This window comes from Periplaneta americana, chromosome 14, assembly GCF_040183065.1.
Source record: "Periplaneta americana isolate PAMFEO1 chromosome 14, P.americana_PAMFEO1_priV1, whole genome shotgun sequence".
Classification (NCBI taxonomy): Eukaryota; Metazoa; Arthropoda; class Insecta; order Blattodea; family Blattidae; genus Periplaneta; species Periplaneta americana.
The window spans coordinates 8,080,188-8,098,332 of NC_091130.1; the positions used below are offsets into that span (position 1 = coordinate 8,080,188).

Here is an 18,145-nt window from a genome sequence, read left to right on the forward strand (position 1 = left end):
GTGCTTACCAAGCTGACATTTGTTGCTCAAAATGTCCTCCTTTTACTGCAACACACATCTGATATCTTTTTATGAAATTTGTAGTCAATCTAACAAGTTCTTCAGCACTGATAGAATTTATTGCATCTCTTATATTCTGTTTAAGTTTACTGCAAACTCTCGATTAACTGGGATGTTTATTATCCAGGACGATATGTAGTAAAAAAAACTATATAGGTCTATAAATAGTATAGTCTGTGTATAAAATAGGAAAATTAGGGGAACCTTGACTCTAAAAATCCATTTCTTGAATAATGCCTTTAATGTACACTTAGCGGCAAAAAGAATGAGCCGCTGACAATTTCTAAGTTCCCGAGACATAACATTGCGCATGCTCGTCTCGTCAAAGCCGTAGTTCACTAAATAACACATAATTAAACTATTTAAATTTACTTATTCCAGTTTCCTGCACTAAACGTCTGAGGAATTTTTGAGGGGTGTGTTCCAATCTTTCACCAATCTTGTCTAATTTCTCTTCCGATAGGACACGGCATTCTCTTTTTGGTTTTTCGTTTACCGAACCTGTCTGCATGAACTTCTTAAGTCTTGTTATTGTACTAGTAGCTGGAACAGGTTGCTCTGGAAACTTTTCCCGAAATTTGCAATTTGTCGAAGCACAGGATTTTTGTTTCCATACGTATGTATTGTATAAATAAGTGTGTTCACGTAATGAATAAGTCATTACAACAGTAGCGTACAAGAAGCACTTTAAACTTAACTTGAAACTTTTAAGATTACAACTTTCACCACCAACTTACTTAACACAACACAGCTAAAGCGAAACTGCAATACTCATTGCTTGCACGCACCGAGAATGCAGATGCACTATTCCCGGTGATCTCGGCAGGAAATGACTCCTGCAAAACCCGAGCATCCCCCAATTAACCTTACTGTATAACAACTCAGTGTAGTCTTAACCTTTCAATACCAACTACTTCTTAAAACTTGTTGAAAATATACTGTTTCAATAATATATGAAGACTACAGGAAGAAAAGGGGGAATGTCAAGATTTTCAGGAGAGCTAATTTAAAGTTCAAAGCTAATTTATTCAAGAAGTGTGTTACAAATGATAAATGCCTGGCCGCGAAACCAGGTGGCTCGGGTTCGAATCCCGGTAGGGGCAAGTTACCTGGTTGAGGTTTTTTCTGGGGTTTTTCCTCAACCCAAAATGCTGGGTAACTTTCGGTGTCGGACCCAGGACTCATTTCACCGCCATTATCACCTTCATTTCATTCAGACGCTAAATAACCTGAGATGTTGATACAGTGTCGTAAAATAACCCCAAAAAAAATCGTCTAACCATAAACTTCCAATTTTTACCATTACCTCAATTTTCACAAAAAAGTGACATTCCCCCTTTTATTCCTGTGGTCTTCATATGATTTAATAGAATTCTTTTTGCATGTACGAAAAATAACGTTTTATGAATATTTTGTGTCTCCTCTTCCTGTAAAATATCTCAAAACTGGACTGTCCCCCTTCCTCATCTCGCTCTACTGAAGGTCCTGCTAGGCAAATGATCTTCGGCATGTATGTTCTATTTATCGAACACAGTATATCAATTTATTACCACTTTAAAATTTAGAAATTTAGTTAGCATTATCTCAATAAATGGAGATTACTGAAAGGGGGAGATTTTATTTCAGAAACATTTAAAAATAAACCGGCTTTTGGTAAATTTTGTGCGATACTTATTTTATTTACAATTTTTTCAAGTAGTATTTTTACAGTGCCAAAGGTGTAACACAGTACATAAAAATATCTGAATAACTGAGATCTGAACAAGAACAGATGTTACAAGACTTAAAATACTCTTTCATTGCAATCTTTATAGAAATTTGAAGGTAATCACGACAGTAAACAAGAACTTGGAAAAAGAGCTGTATCAAAATCTGCTGTCTGACATTTCAGGGTTGCAAAATAGCTTACCTATTCGTAATATTTCGTTTACAAAGAAACAACTCATGTTCAGTTTTTCACACTCTGACAGCATGACAAGAATTAATAATTCGCTGCTTGCCCACAATGCACTGCTGTGTTCCTGCAGCTCCAGTAATCACGTACTGAAATGAAACAAAGAATCAAATCAATCTTCTTAATGTATCCAGCTGTTTGCCGACAACATAAAGTCCACTATAGTCCACTGTAGTCTATTCAGTTGTTGTTTTTCAAGAGAAATGAGGGGCATTTTGATCGGTGTTCATTATAGATGCCTGTTGCTAGTAGCCAGAGTTGGGGTGTAGTCAATATATACTGCAGGGCTGTGTCTTCTGCAACTGTACTGATGATTTTTATTTACTTCTTTTGTGGTTTATGGATGGACAGTATAGAAGAATGTGTTCCAGATCTTCATCAACCTCTCGTGGGTACTCACCCTGTCGTGGTGAGGGGGCTTAAACTTGTTGTTCAAGCTAACAAGTAACAAAGAGGAACCCACATAAGCTGCATTACCACCAACACAGTCCCACTATATTTTTCACTGTTTATATTCATGGAGTCCCTCAGTGTAAAATTCTCCGGAGGTAAAATAGTCCCTCAATTGGATCTCCGGGTAGGGGCTGCTCTGAGAGGTGCCAAGAACCGTACTAAAGTACTTATTTGGAACACCGAAAGTCACACCGTCCAGTCAGTCAGAGCCAAGTTTAATATTGAAACAAAGAATGAAAACTATACAGAATACTTTCATCTTTTCAAAATATTTCCTTCTTCTCTAATAAGTATCTTATTGAATTATTTTTATTAATAATACGATTAATGAATTAAGATATCTTTATAATGTTCAAGACATTATTAATATTTAGTTTCTTGTAGTTTGAAGGTCATTATGACCCTGGAAAAACCTGTTTCAACCAGGACTAGATCTCGGGCCTGCAAGTTTTGCAGTCAGCACTGGACTCCAGAATTTAATTAAAATACTTAAAAATATTTTTTATTGTGATTCTTTGAAAACATCACATCGTGTGTTTGCTTACTCCTGGGGTCTACGACCAAGTTAAAAATGCACTGAGACAGTAAAATTCAAAACATCACCAACTTCATTAAAGACAGAAGAAATTAATGGAAGAAACATATAGACAGAATGGAGGCAGACCGGATAGTTAGAAAAATCAAAGACAGACCGACCCTCAGATGAGAAGAGAGGAAGATCTCATAAAAGATGGACAGAGAGTGCATGCACATCTTCAGATTAAGGAGGAAACAAACAGGGCAAATCCCAACATCAGAAAAATAAAAAGTACGTTTACAGTAGGTTCTTGTTGATATATTTTTGCTCATAATAAATTTAAGGGAGGAGACGGGTGAAATTTTGGTTATTTTCAGTCAAAAATCGCTTCTTCGTTTTCTTGTGGAAAATGAATCAGCATTCTCTTATTTATGTGTATTCCCTGTGGCGTTCAAAAGCATAAAAATTACGCAGTGTATAAATGGCTGCACCCTTGAACTTAATTCCATGCAAATTTTACAAGCTGTTTTCTCACACTTTGTTTTTCAGCACATTTCCTCAGGTTCGAAGTGTAAAGTTTCTTACAATTTTGATGCTAGAAACATGAACTTTTTATTCAATGTTCTGTATACTATGGTTAACAAAATAGTGCATGGGTTCTATGATTAAATGAATACTTTTTGAAATAAAAAATGAAATATTTATAGTGGCAACAGAAAATTTTTATTTTTAGGTGTGCAGAGGTTATAAAAAATTGTTTCTCCTTTTGTAGTAAAAGATATAGAGAAACTAATGCGTGATGTTTTTCTAAATATGCCACTGGTCTTGCAAAAACAATTTCAGACATTTTACTGAAAAATGGAGCGACCCATTTCATTTTGAACTAGCTGTATCCATGCGCTCCGTTGCACCTGTTAGAAATATATTATTATGTATTATATTGTTATTTTAGAAGTCTTGTATATCCTTTAATCGATATTACTTCATACAAACACAGAAACACTCTCTGTAGGCTATGTTTAATAGCTTTCTTTTGTTGTTGTCCAAGGCCCCTTATAGACGTAGTCATTTGTTTTTTATTTCATTACAGTGCCTTAGATGGCGTTGTTATATAAATTTTAAAACTCATTTATCTCATTAAATATCAGTCCTATCAAAATTATGCATAGAATAAAACTTATCGGAAATAATTAAAAAAAAAAAACTTTTGTTATGTAACATTTTTCACGAAAATTAATAATAAGGGAGATATTTTTATTTATATAATTCAAGTTCCCTTATAACCCCCCTTTTAAATAAAGTATTTTGAATGTCATATAGCCTAAAATCTTAGTTACAACGAACTTAATTTATATTCCAATTTTCATATAAATCAGTTCAGCCATTATCGCGTGAAAAGGTAACAAACATCCAGACAGACAGACAGACATACAAACAAAAATTTTAAAAAAGCGATTTTCGGTTTCAGGATGGTTAATTATATACGTTAACACCAATTATTTTTGGAAAATCGAACATTACCAGAAAAATTAGGCTACGCATTTATTATTAGTATAGATTATGCAAATTTTTCAAAATATTTTTGTTAATAACTCGAAAACTAATTCACTCATAGAAATAAAACTTCACCACATCATTATCTATCACACCGTGATTATGTGTACAAAAATCAAGGACATAGCTTGAAAAATGTAGGAAGTAGAAATTTAACTCATTACCTCCCTTAATGGGTATTAAAAATATGTAAATATACCGGTAATATACACTGGTCAAAAAAAGTTAAGCATATTTAGGCATATAAAAGGTAAAGGTATCCCCGTAACATGCCATGAAGGCACTTGGGGGGCATGGAGGTAGAGCCCCATGCTTTCCATGACCTCAGCACTAGAATAAGGTGGTGTGGTCGGCACCACGCTCTGACCGCCTTTAACCCCCGGGAAAAACCCGGTACTCAATTTTATAGGAGGCTGAGTGAACCTCGGGGCCGTTCTGAAAGTTTGGCAACGAGAAAAAATCCTGCCACCACCTGGGATCGAACCCCGGACCTTCCAGTCCGTAGCCAGCTGCTCTACCAACTGAGCCACCCGGCCACCCATGCATATAACGGTTTTTATTAATTAAAATAAAATAGATAAATTATAATCGGGTTTCTTGGTTCCACAGAATGAACTTAACAGTAGAAATACACTATTTGTTAACAATGGACTCAATATGAAATGAAAAAGTTGCATTGTTTGGAAACAACGGAAAAGATAAGGGAAGTTGAAATTCGTACATCATCAAAGAAAAGCAAATGGTGCTTTCAGTACCCTGTTTAATAACGTGTTGGTCCTCTACGAACCCTGAGGCACTCTTGTATGTGACGGGGCATACTCAGTACCAACGCATCTAAGCTCTCCTGAGGCAAATTATCCCATTCTTCCAAGGCAGCATTCCTGAGTTCTTGAATCGTTAATGGGTGATGTGGACGATTGGAAATGGCTCTCCTGAGAAAGCTCCATGCATGCTCTATGCAGTTCATATCCGGTGAGCATGCTGGCCAATCCATTCTTCGGATCCCATGTTCTACCAGATACCGCTGCACACTATGAGCACGATGAGGCCGAGCATTATCGTCCTGTAGAGTGAACCCTTCTCCTACAGTCTCTGCAAAACCACTTACTATGGGTTGGAGGATGTCGTTCTCATACACGGCAGCAGTCATGTTTCCCTCTATTGAAACCAGTGGTGTGCGGCGGCCAAACATGACACCTGCCCAAAACAAGATTGAACCACCAAACTGTTGGTGACGTTCCACGGTCATTGAGGGATGATTTTGTTCCCCTGTTCGTCTCCATACGCGAATAGAGTTGTTGTCAGGGTGTAGGCCCATTCTCACTTCGTCTGAGAATAAAGTTCTGGTCCATTGGCCACGTGTCCAATTCTCATGTGCTCTAGCCCATCTTGCACGAGCACCCCTGTGATGTGGACGGAGTGCTGGAGTCTTGAGTGGTCTTCGAGCATACAACCCTATGTCATGAAGTCTATTGCGCACAGTTTGGCTACTTACAACAACACAGTGGCTTCGCGCAGGTCATGGCGCAGAGTTGTAGCTAAGGCTATAGGGTTCCCACGTGCAGATAACCTTACATACCGGTCCTGACCTGGTGTTGTTTTGCGTGGACGGCCTTCGCGAGGTCGATCTGCTATTGACTGGGTTTCCTGGAACTTTCTCCACAGTCTGGAGACAATACTCTGATTCACATGAAGGATGTTAGCAACATCAACTTGTCTCATATTTTGTTCTATCAAAGTGATGATTTTGATGCGGTCTGCCATTGTAAGGGTGTTCCGAGCCATTGTACTGCACTATGAAGCACTATGAAGCAAAACGACACTGATTGAACTTTGCTCGAATTACAGGCTTTTCTTTACTAGCCGTGATTTGGACGTTACCTAGTGATGCAGACTAAAACAAATGAAAGAGTTTGAATTGGTAAACATAACACATGCCACATAAAACCAAAAGAAACATAAATATCAGGTATTATTGGGTAAACTGGAAATATGCTTAACTTTTTTTGACCAGTGTATAATTAGTCCCCCAGAGATTCGTTAAAAAGGGATTTTACTGAATTTTTTAATAATTCAATGTGACTGAAATCAAGAGTTCAGAGATAAAAATGTTCATAAACCAAATGGGCACAAATTAATGTACAGTCAGATGTTTAAGAGAGAGATCAAGAGTGGGAATGCAAATTGGCAAGTTATCTTTAGTGCAATTTTATTTCTCAAGCGCAGAGTCTGTCAAAGAACTGCTACAGTCCACAATGAGATACATATAATCACAGTTGACAGATTGTTATGCATTCTACTTACTTCGCTGTGACTTCCTATGACTGTCATTTTTCAGAATCTCTCTGCATGGCTGCTGTGACTCTTTTCTCTTGTGCTCGTTTCTGCTGTGTCAGGAAATTGTGGAAGGATTCCCGTTCTTTTTCCTCTTCAATTTCTGGAACAAGAATAAAATTAAATGAAGACTAGCGATTAAATAATCGCGTGATTAATAAGTTGCCCTGGACCTCTAGCACAACACATCACTTTTTAATTGTTTACCTATGATTCACATACTTATATAAGGGCTACTGAGGCATTCTCTGGAACAAGAACTTCACTACAAAATCTCGAATTTGAGATACAGAGAATCAAGCATTTTAGATCAGGTATTACATAACTGGATAGATTTCAAAAAGGCATATGACTCGGTTAAGAGAGGTTTTATATAATATTCTTATTGAATTTGGTATTCCCAAGAAACTAGTTCGATTAATTAAAATGTGTCTCAGTGAAATGTACAGCAGAGTTCGTATAGGCCAGTTTCCATCTGATGTGTTTCCAATTCACTGCGGGCTAAAGCAGGGAGATGCACTATCACCTTTACTTTTTAACTTTGCTCCAGAATATGCCATTAGGAAAGTCCAGGATAACAGACAGGGTTCAGAATTGAACGGGTTATATCAGCTGCTTGTCTATGCGGATGACGTGAATATGTTACGAGAAATCCACAAACACCAGATCACATATAGATTGCTCGTTCCTTTGTTAAAATCGTTTGCACTTTGAAGAGAACAACCGCCAGGATTGCCACCCATCCGCCATAAACGAACATGAGATGGCAGTACAGTCACTAATGCAATTCAAATGGAAGTTATGATGTGACTCCTTATGTAACAATTAGATGGCAGCATAGTAAACCTGACAAAAGTTGTTAACTTCAAAACCTATAATGCGAAGCAACCTGGGTATATATGATCTAGGCACAAAGTATTAGGGAAAAGATGGAAATTTTACTTGAAGCAAGTAAAGAGATAGGTTTGGAAGTAAACTCCGAAAAACTTTAAGCAAGTAAAGAGATAGGTTCTGAAGTAAACCCCGAAAAACTTTAAGCAAGTAAAGAGATAGGTTTGAAAGTAAACCCCGAAAAACTTTAAGCAATTAAAAAGAGATAGGTTCTGAAGTAAACCCCGAAAAACTTTAAGCAAGTAAAGAGATAGGTTTATAAGTAAACCCCGAAAAAACAAAGTATATGATTATGTCTCATGATCAGAATATTGTATGAAATGGAAATATAAAAATTGAAAATTTATCCTTTGAAGAGGTGGAAAAATTCGAAAATTTTGGAGCAACACTAACAATATAAATCACACTTGGGAGGAGATTAAACTCAGAATAAATATGGGAAATGCGTGTATTCTCAACCAACAGAGTTAACTAAAATATTAAACAGAGTACATGCAACATGTTTACATTAAAAAACTTTGCAAGAAGAAGTAACGTTTTTCCACTTGAATTGAATTGAAAGAGGAGAATTGGGAGGACAAATTTAAAAGGTACGCAAAACATGTCCTGGCAAGGGGTTTGGGGCTGTAAGGAACTAAATATGTGAGCTCCAAGCCTGTTGGCCACTAGTCTCACTCCGGATTACGCTGCTCCACTGAAGGAGCTCTAGAAAATTTTGAAGGGGAAAACCGAAAATGGACGTAACCTCTTAGGTACCACACACACGAGGGGACGGAAATGTGATCACAGTGATCACGGGACAGGACGAGGAGGAGATGGCTGGTTTTCCATTTAGCTAGTCAATTACATATACAGTGCTGTCATACCTTCCTCTGTGAGGTGTGGCACATTTTCTTCGCCCTCTTCATCATCACTGCTCTCGTTGGCTGGGTGCTTCAGGTAGATGTCAGCCAGCTCTTGTCCCATAGATGCCTCTGTGATCAAGGACACAGGCTTACCCTCTCCCTCGACCAACAAATTCTGCATCTTTTCCTGCTGCTGTTTCTTCACATTGGCTTCCTTCTCTTTCTTAAGTTGTTCCCATTCTGTTCGGTAGTCTCTGCATGTGGGCAACAAATAAGCTGTTGTTTTCAGTAGGTTTGTTCCAGCACGATTCACAATCGATTCTGAACTGCCTGCTCGTGCACAGTACTCAATGTGCGTTCCAACAAGACTAGAACTGATTCTGAATCGATACTGAACTCCTAGTTCCCTGTTCCAACATGCTTTAGAATTCGTTCGGAATGAGTGAAATTAATTCTACATTAAAAGCAGGACCTGGAAATTCTGAACTGCTGACACATGCGCAGATGGTTTAATCTGAAGTTATGATTAAAATGCTGCGAGAGTAGGCAGGTTAAAATAATAATAATAATAATAATAATAATAATAATAATGGCTTTATTTAACCTGGCAGAGTTAAGGCCGTAAGGCCTTCTCTTACACTCAACCAGGATTAAAACTTGCTTACACAGTTGAAAATAAAACTGGATCGGAATTAAGTAATTACATACTGATACAATTTAGGTACATAATGAGATCAAAAGAGGTAGTTACATAAAAATTTACCTCATAAAATAAAAATAAACATAGTGGAATACATATTAATGTTGTTAGAATCAAATACGAATCACATAAAAACAGAAGCCGATAATTCAATAAAAAAATGTACACAGTAGAAATAAAAATAAACACATTAGTATACATATTAGTAATAGGTTACAATTAAGTAGGATTTACGTAATTAAACCAGAAACCGACAACTGAATAAAATGTACACAAAAAATAGATTAATAATAAAAAACAACAACATAGTGGGATACATATTGGCGTTAAGTGATAAATTACGGTTAAAATTTATAAGAGTGGGCAGGTTGAAATAAAAAGGTAGTCCATCATGAGTGATTTGGAAGGCGACAGCGATGTATTTTACTAATAATTAAGTTCGGAAGATAAATATAATTTTAATACGAGAAGAAATTCCGAAGGCCGTGAAAGAACAGTTCAGGAAATGTTCCAACGACGTAAAATCCCAAACTAGTTCTGACACCGTACTCAACTAGTGCATGCGTCAAAAGAATTTTGATATTTTGAACATATTCTGAATTGCTTGCTGGACCAAAGCTAGTATCTTGAGATGTAATAATTTATTTTATAATCAAATATACTTTAGGTTTCACAATTCTTGTAAAAGAAGAAAACACAAGACATTAAATGTTTGAAAACTAAAAGAATTTGTTGTTTCAGGCTACAGTCATTCACAAAATATGAATGCATGCAGATAGCCTCTACAAGAGAATTTTTTTTTTAATCCAATGCCACCAGGTTGTCTTTCGACATTTCTGGTCTTCTCTCCTGGCCGTGGCTTAGTTGTAACCCACTTCTGAGGTTGGGGCGCCTGGAAGGCGGAGTTACATTATCCCGATGATGTGATAGGATGATTATGATAATGTGGTGCTAGGAGAGGTCTTAAATCTAAACTTAACCTAAATTCCAGACCATGGACGAACACAGGAATAATCCCCTTTAAGGAAAAATTCCTGTGCTCTAACCGGGAATCGAACCTGGGACCTCATGAACTATAGCCAGAAGCTCTGACCACTAGACCATGAGGCTGGTCACAAGAGAAATTTAATGTGTGACAAATGTAAGTATTTGTAGTTTTGTGCTGCATATATTTAGAAAAGAGTGATGCATACAGATGGTCTCTATACAAAAACTTAATGTTTGGTAACTGAAGTATTTGTATATTTGGGCTCCATTTATGATGTACACAGATGGCCTCTACAAGGAAGTTAATATTTGACAACTACAAGTATCTGCAGTTGTTTAGAAAATAAGAATGCAGACAGATGGCCTCGTCGCAAGGAAGTTAATATTTGGCTATTATGAAGTGAATAATTTCAAGGTAAAAATTGTTTGAGGGCCGGGTATCGAACCCGGGTCCTTTGACTGAGTGCATCAATGCTCTACCAACTGATACGATGAAAGGGCGAGTAATGGAACGGAGAAAAAATTCTCTCCGGCACCGAGATTTGAACCCGGGTTTTCAGCTGTACGCGCTTATTCCATCGGACCCCGGCACATGTGCACCTCAGCACATGTGTGGACTTCAGTCCTATGTTCATAGACATCTATGACTAGTGCAGAGGGCGGCCACTAGAGGGAACCCAAGAGTTGGAACTTAAACTGAGACGATTCTGTCCGACACTGGGATGGGTATCCGGTGTGGCTTAGTGGATAAAGCATCAGCACGTAGAGCTGAAACCCCGGGTTCAAATCCCAGTGCTGGAGAGAATTTTTCTCCGTTCCATTACTCTTTCATCGTATGATGACGCAGAATATCTGCATGGAAATATCATATGTACTTCGGTACATTAAAATAATCTACCGACTGAGCTACCCAGGAACTGTACCCACCCCGGCTCAATTATTCCCCTTATATCCACATACCTCAAGTGAGTTGACAGAAAGTCAAGAGCCGCACATGTCACTTAAATTTGTGGTTTTCTGTTAATGAACAGTAAAATGTATATTATACAAATCTGGCTTTCAGGTCACGCAGAAAGTGTGCACTCAATGCTGGGCTGTCATTCCTTCAACCCACTTGAGGTATGTGGATATAAGGGGAATAATTGAGCTGAGATTGGATACAGTTCCTGGGTAGCTCAGTCGGTAGAGCGTTGGCGCGCTCAACCAAAGGTCCCAGGTTCGATACCCGGCCCTGGAACAATGTTTCCCTTCAAATTATTCACGTCAGTTTACGGGAGCTATACCTGAAAGCCAGATTTGTATACCATGAAGCGGTTCAAACAAATATCAAAGAAATAAATGAACACACAGAACTCCTACTTTTCATATTCGTCAGCTGCTTCATCAACCAGCTCAAGAAACTCCGGTATGCCGGTACCGGTCAGTGCTGACACACCAACGCAGCGCAAGTTGCTGTAGAACTCGTCCAGAGCGAGAGACATCGATCTCGTCAGGTTTGAGATGTACGATGTCTCTGATTCAAGTGCATCCTGGAATGCTTCAAAGTCGTGCATCCATTCGAGAGCATAGGTGTGTTCCACTACATCCACCTGACAACAAAATGCACGGCTAAAATAAGCACATCAGATAATGACGTCAACATGGGGATAGAGATTCCTTATTCTTCGGTGCCACAGCATAAACAGTTCAGTGGTAATCATGCTCCAGGTACATTTTAACCTCAAAGAGAGAACATCTTCCTATTCATTTTTAATTGCAAAGTGAAAAAAAAAAATCTTTGTTGATAAGGATTGAATCTCCATCCTCCTAGTCCAAAATTATCTCACAAGGAGAGGACACGCTCTGTGTATCACTGAATTATATCAGATTTTGTGACATGAAAGTACAAGACACACTGTTTAAAGTCATACCTGGTATGGGTGGCCAATGACCCCTCGTTTTGGAAATATTGGCTATTGTTTATGACATACTTCCGTTAGGTGCTTAATAAGGAAGCATTAGACTGTGTAACAGCGTAGCTCATGTGGTTGGATGCTGAGTTGTCATCCAGGCAACCCGACTTCGAATCCTAATGTCTTCTCATTTTTTTAAAGCTTGATATTATTATTATTATTATTATTATTATTATTATTATTATTATTATTATTTTAATTCACTTTCAGTTGTCAGCTCCTATATTCAAAGCCATGTTGAAATACGCGTGGTATGCATCAAAATTGATAAACGAACGAGAAGTGTTTGTGAATGTGAAGGATATCTGTTTCGAAGCAGAAGTGCGGAAAAATGTGTGTGACTGTGGACAACCTTCTTTCATTTGCTGTGCATGGTGCAAGAAATATGTATGTTTTGTGTGTTTTTATGACATCATAATGAACCGGGTACAAAATGAAATGGAATAGCTGCTACAGAAACAGAATAGACGCCAGTGACATATCTTACCTTCCTACGTGAGCAGTATTTCATTATTTATCCTTTAAAATACAATGTTAGTTAATTAGTAATTTGTTTAAAACATGATGAAGCATTCAATACATTGAGAAATATGATATAGGTATGTAAATAGATAACTGTGATTACAATATTAATCATTATTAAAAGAAAAAAATATAGGATCAGTTAAGATTCGAACTCAGGTTGCCTGGATAACAACTCAGCATTCAACCATACGGGCTACGCTGATATACAGTCTAATGCTTCCCTATTGAACACCTAACGGAAGTATGTCATAAACAATAGCCAATATTTCCAAAACGAGGGGTCATTGGCCACCCATACCAGGTATGACTTTAAACAGTACGTCTTGTACTTTCATCTCACACAATCTGATTTAATTCGGTGATATACATAGCGTGTCCTCTCCTTGTTAGCTCTGATAATAGATATTACTGTAGAGTTTTGACACAATCTGTGCATTCCAAAACTGTTATTGTGCGGGAGGGAAGGAGTATGAAAGATTGGGATGGAAGACTGTGGCTGTGTGAAAGTCCTCATTTCTATCCATTATGCACAAACAGCAGCAGTCAAAAGCACTAAGTGTCCTCACTGAACTTGCCCTAAGCCAACCAACATGTGATACCGCATACTCCCACGCCACTGACCGTTCAAAAACCATCCAACTCTGTATATTTTTAGTTAATACTCCTTTTCTTTTTTAATAAAGTGCACAATTAAGTACACACTCACCTTGTTGTTGTTTTCTAATGCCAGGGATTTGACAATAAAGTCATTTGACCTCTTGCACTCCAATATTTTTCAAAGATATTATCATGGCCAGCCACTGAAGCACAGATTTTGAGGTGTTCCGAATCCATTTCTTGGTTTGAGTTGCACAATGGGCAGTTAGGGGACTGATATATTCCAATTCTATGCAGGTGTTTGGCCAAACAATCATGGCCTGTTGCCAATCTAAATGCAGCTACAGACGATTTTCGTGGTAAATCGGGAATTAACTGTGGATTTTGATGCAGAGAGTTCCAACACAGAGTTTGGCTGCAAAAGGGTATCTGTCGGATACAGGGGGGAGAGCCATTAATCCTTCCCATTGAAGGCTTTAAGGAACCAACCTGGACAAATACCCAATATCCCATCCCTACCTTCCCGTGGTGCAGCTGTTAGTAAGCATAATTTTACGAGCTGAACTAAAGGGTGGGGCTACTCATCCATTAGCACTGGTCAGCTTGATGAGTTAATGACTGAATTTGGTATAATTTTCCTCTATCCAATACCTAATTCCCTCTTTACCCTTTCCTATCCAGTCCTCTGACTGAACTCTTACTTTCTTCGATCCCAACGGCATTAGAGCATTCGAGGCCTAGGGGTTCATTTCCCTTTCCTTCCTCCCCTTTCTACTTTTCTGTTCCTAGTGCTGACCTGCTATGGCACTAAAATCGTCCTCCAGTGGCTTAAGGAGGGAAAGCTGTTGATCAACAAGATCTCCCAGCTAGGTTCAATGGACCCGTCGACCAACAGAAGGTGTGGTCCTCCAGACATTCTGGGGGTTGTGTGTGAATGAAGTAGCCACCAAAACGTTAAAATATGGTGTTCACTTAAATCGGGTACAACTTGCCATTTAACTCCAATATGAATTATCCGGAGGTAAAATAGTCCCCCAATCGGATCTCCGGGCGGGAACTACTCTAATGGTACAGAATCAACTAAACATCTTACAATGGAATGCTGGTGGTATAACATCAGCCAAGAAGACTGAACTAGCCAATATACTCTCAGATAATAATATAGATATCTTCCTTATCCAAGAAGCAAATCTTAATATTGACCAATTAACATATTTTAATTTTAAAGGTTTTAATATGAAACTGTTACCCAAAGGTAGACAGATCAGTAGTGGAATTCTCGCAGGTACATCAAAGAAATTAATTACACTCACCTTGTTCATGACCACAATGAAGGGCAGCTTGGTCTTGTAGAGAATGGAACACGCATACAGCATATTGGACATGAAGGTGATGGGGCTGACACTGCGGACTGTGTCCATAACGTACACCACGACGGTGGGGAATGTGGAGGCCAGCGTCTCTGTCACAATGTTCCCCGATGCAGACCATGTGAATACCTCGATCTGGCCTGGAGTGTCAATGACAGCCAGCTTGTGTGTGGCGGAGGCCTTCTCCAGAAGTGCTATCACCTTGTCGAACTTGGTGGCGAACAGATTCAGTGACGTAACAATGGCGCCATTAGGGCCCAGTCCATACTGCTTCATCACCTCCTTGTAGTTCACTGTATCTCGTATGTCTGCAACATCAGTTGCCATTCATTTGGTGAGAAATTTACTTTCATCTGGTTGCATAGATGATGATGTCAAACATCTTTATCAGAAAAAAACGAGTCTAAAGATGATCAGCAGGAATATTATCACAATCTAATGGATTTATTTTAGTGGGTTATTTTACGATGCTTTATCAACATCTTTGGTTATTTCGCATCTGAATGAGATGGTGATAATGCCGGTGAAATGAGTCCGGGGTCCAGCACCGAAAGTTACCCAGCATTTGCTCATATTGGGTTGAGGGAAAACCCCGGAAAACACCTCAACCAGGTAACTTGCCCTGACCGGGAATCGAACCCGGGCCACCTGGTTTCGCGGCCAGACGCGCTGACCGTTACTCCACAGGTGTGGACAGTCTAATGGATTTTCTTAAACAAATGGATTGGTGGGAAATGAGGAAACTCATCACTTACAGTATCCAAAGAGAAGGAAAATTCCTACAAACAACCAAAATTGTATACATTAATAATAATGATGTGTGCACAATGTGCAAGTAAGTTAAATTAGACTTCCAAACTGTATGTGATCAATGACGCAGTTCTTTTGCTGCATTACATTAAGAATTTGGGTCTATATGACTATAGGATATCGGTAGTATGTTCATGAGGATATATGTTGGCTAGATTGGAGAATGGGGTGATGTCACAGTCTGGTATATACAGTCGCGAAGCTCAATACGTAGTAAATATGCAAACATTAGGTAGTTGCTCACCACTAGGATCGCTAATATCGCCTCATTACAGCCAATGCAAAATAGCACCGTCACAGTCTATTGTTTCTAGCACACTCAAAACTCAAGCTTCGTGACTGTATATAGTAGACTGTGATGATGTCATGTGGTCGACGTATGTGAGAAGGTTAGTGGGTTAGTTGAGGTGATATCTCAGTGACATGAGGTCGACGTATGTAAGAAGGTTAGTGGGTTAGTTGAGGTGATATCTCAGTGACATGAGGTCGACGTATGTAAGAAGGTTAGTGGGTTAGTTGAGGTGATATCTCAGTGACATGAGGTCGACTTATGTAAGAAGGTTAGTGGGTTAGTTGAGGTGATATCTCAGTGACATGAGGTCGACGTATGTAAGAAGGTTAGTGGGTTAGTTGAGGTGATATCTCAGTGACATGAGGTCGACGTATGTAAGAAGGTTAGTGGGTTAGTTGAGGTGATATCTCAGTGACATGAGGTCGACGTATGTAAGAAGGTTAGTGGGTTAGTTGAGGTGATATCTCAGTGAGTTTTATTTACCCGTCGTGTTGGTTTACGTCGGTCATGTTGTGACGTCAAAATCGTTTGTCAAACTTGACGAAAATTAAGCGATATTCTATAATAAAAGAATCCCAAGAATTTTATATATAGGCTTTTTATATATATAGGAAAGGAAAGAAAAGAAAAAATTGGAACTGATATAGGTCCACAAAACCACACTAACAACAAATCTGCAGTGCTCGGAAAAAGTGACGTAAGTCAGTTTCCACAAACCTTTTTTGATAATTTATTGACAACTTACACTGGTTTATGTCGATTTGATTTTTTCTGTATGAATTATTGTAATGGGAGAAATACTTATGTATTTTTTTCCAAGCGAGCAGATGTTCCGTAAGTTGTCAATAAAAAGGTTTGTGGAAACTGACTTATGTCACTTTTCCCGAGCACTTCAGAAATAACCTGGAACATCTGAGGAAGTCCCCAACAGAGCTGGAAAAATCGTCAAACAAATTAAAGAAAGAAGCTATTGTTGTAGCTATACTTCGTCATTTAAGAAGAAAACGAGAGAAGAGAAACAAAATAAAGAATGTAAAAAGATTTGCCTGACCATCTGATAAAAGTACATTTTCAAATACCTTCTAGATGTACTTCGAAAATACAAGCTACATATATTTGCAGACAGTAACGGAACATGGCAAATAAAAAAATACTTGCCTATATTTGCTGGATACGGAACTTCTAAGCATGCTGGATCCAAGTTAATCGAATATGGAAGGTTCTTTTGTCCATACAGATGTGACATTAATCTCTGAACAAAAGTAGTTTTCCCTGAACCAGCCATTCCCAGCACTATAAGGCAGACGGGATGTCGCTCTTCTTTCTTTGCTGCAGAGTCCGATGGACCCTCAGCAATCGTTCCTTCACTAGAAGACATATTCTGTAATATCCCAAAAGAAACATTTTCAAACCATCCAACTTATCTGAAGATATGCTGGTAGAGTCACAATTTATCATATTCAACGTCTTCACAAATAGTGACCAATGAAAACTGTCACAGGATTCAACCTGACCAACAGATTGGCGTTCATGGGCAGTGAATTTTGGGCGAAACTAGTGCACGAAAAGTTCAGGAAGTAAATATCGTTGAATTTAAGGAGTTATATTTCAGCGAACTACGGTAAAGAGTAAGGTATATCACTTGGGCCAAAAATACGATTTCAATCACCAAAATAACCTGAATTTCCCGTGCGTTTTCTCCCAAATTTGCTGAAAGCACCAATATATTATTGAAGGATCATGACAATTAACGTTTTTCAAAGGATTTGCTATACCTAACCTATACGTACGTTTGCCGATGTGAAAAACTCTCAATACTTCTACATAGCAGCGTAAGCCACAAATGTTTTTTGCTTAAAAAGCGTTACATATTAAGTGGCATAATATTAAAATCTCGTATGTAGCAGAATTCCTTGCCAACAATGTGCTTGATACACTTCAATCCAAACTTACATTCGTACCCAACAACCATTAAAGCACAGTTGCACCACTTGCAGGGTTTGCGCGGCTCGCATACTACCAACTGTAGAAATCAGGCACTAAATATCTTTCGCTTCCAAGAACAACGGTGTCAATTTTTGTTCCGATTACACAATATTACCGGTTATTACAAATAAGCACTGTATTGAAAATGAACTTAAATAAATAAATTTAAGGGTATTCTATAAGAAATTTAACGACGTCATTGCCCTCTGATGGCAAAAATTTTAATCGAGATTTTACTAGAAATATCTGGATTTTCCTTACCTGTAGTACGTACAATTCTTGAAGCTGAAAACCAATTGGCTAGAAAAAAAAACCCAC

At 38.3% G+C, this 18,145-nt stretch overlaps 1 protein-coding gene across 2 annotated transcripts; it reads right to left on the reverse strand.

The window, feature by feature from the left end:
• Positions 1–1,463: 1,463 nt before the first annotated feature.
• On the reverse strand, positions 1,464–18,139 carry LOC138713104 (GPN-loop GTPase 1). 2 transcript variants are annotated; one of them, XM_069844880.1, is made up of 7 exons: positions 17,632–18,139; positions 17,000–17,222; positions 14,683–15,047; positions 11,655–11,884; positions 8,630–8,862; positions 6,843–6,975; positions 1,464–2,103 (listed from the first exon to the last, which is right to left on the reverse strand). In XM_069844880.1, exons 2-6 carry the CDS (start codon positions 17,217–17,219, stop codon positions 6,866–6,868), a joined length of 1,158 nt encoding a protein of 385 aa, XP_069700981.1. In that variant the 5' UTR covers positions 17,220–17,222; positions 17,632–18,139; the 3' UTR covers positions 1,464–2,103; positions 6,843–6,865. The 2 variants fall into 2 exon arrangements, with proteins under 2 accessions (XP_069700981.1, XP_069700983.1); XM_069844882.1 differs by having other exon boundaries at positions 17,795–17,897.
• Between the last annotated feature and the right edge of the window lie 6 nt (positions 18,140–18,145).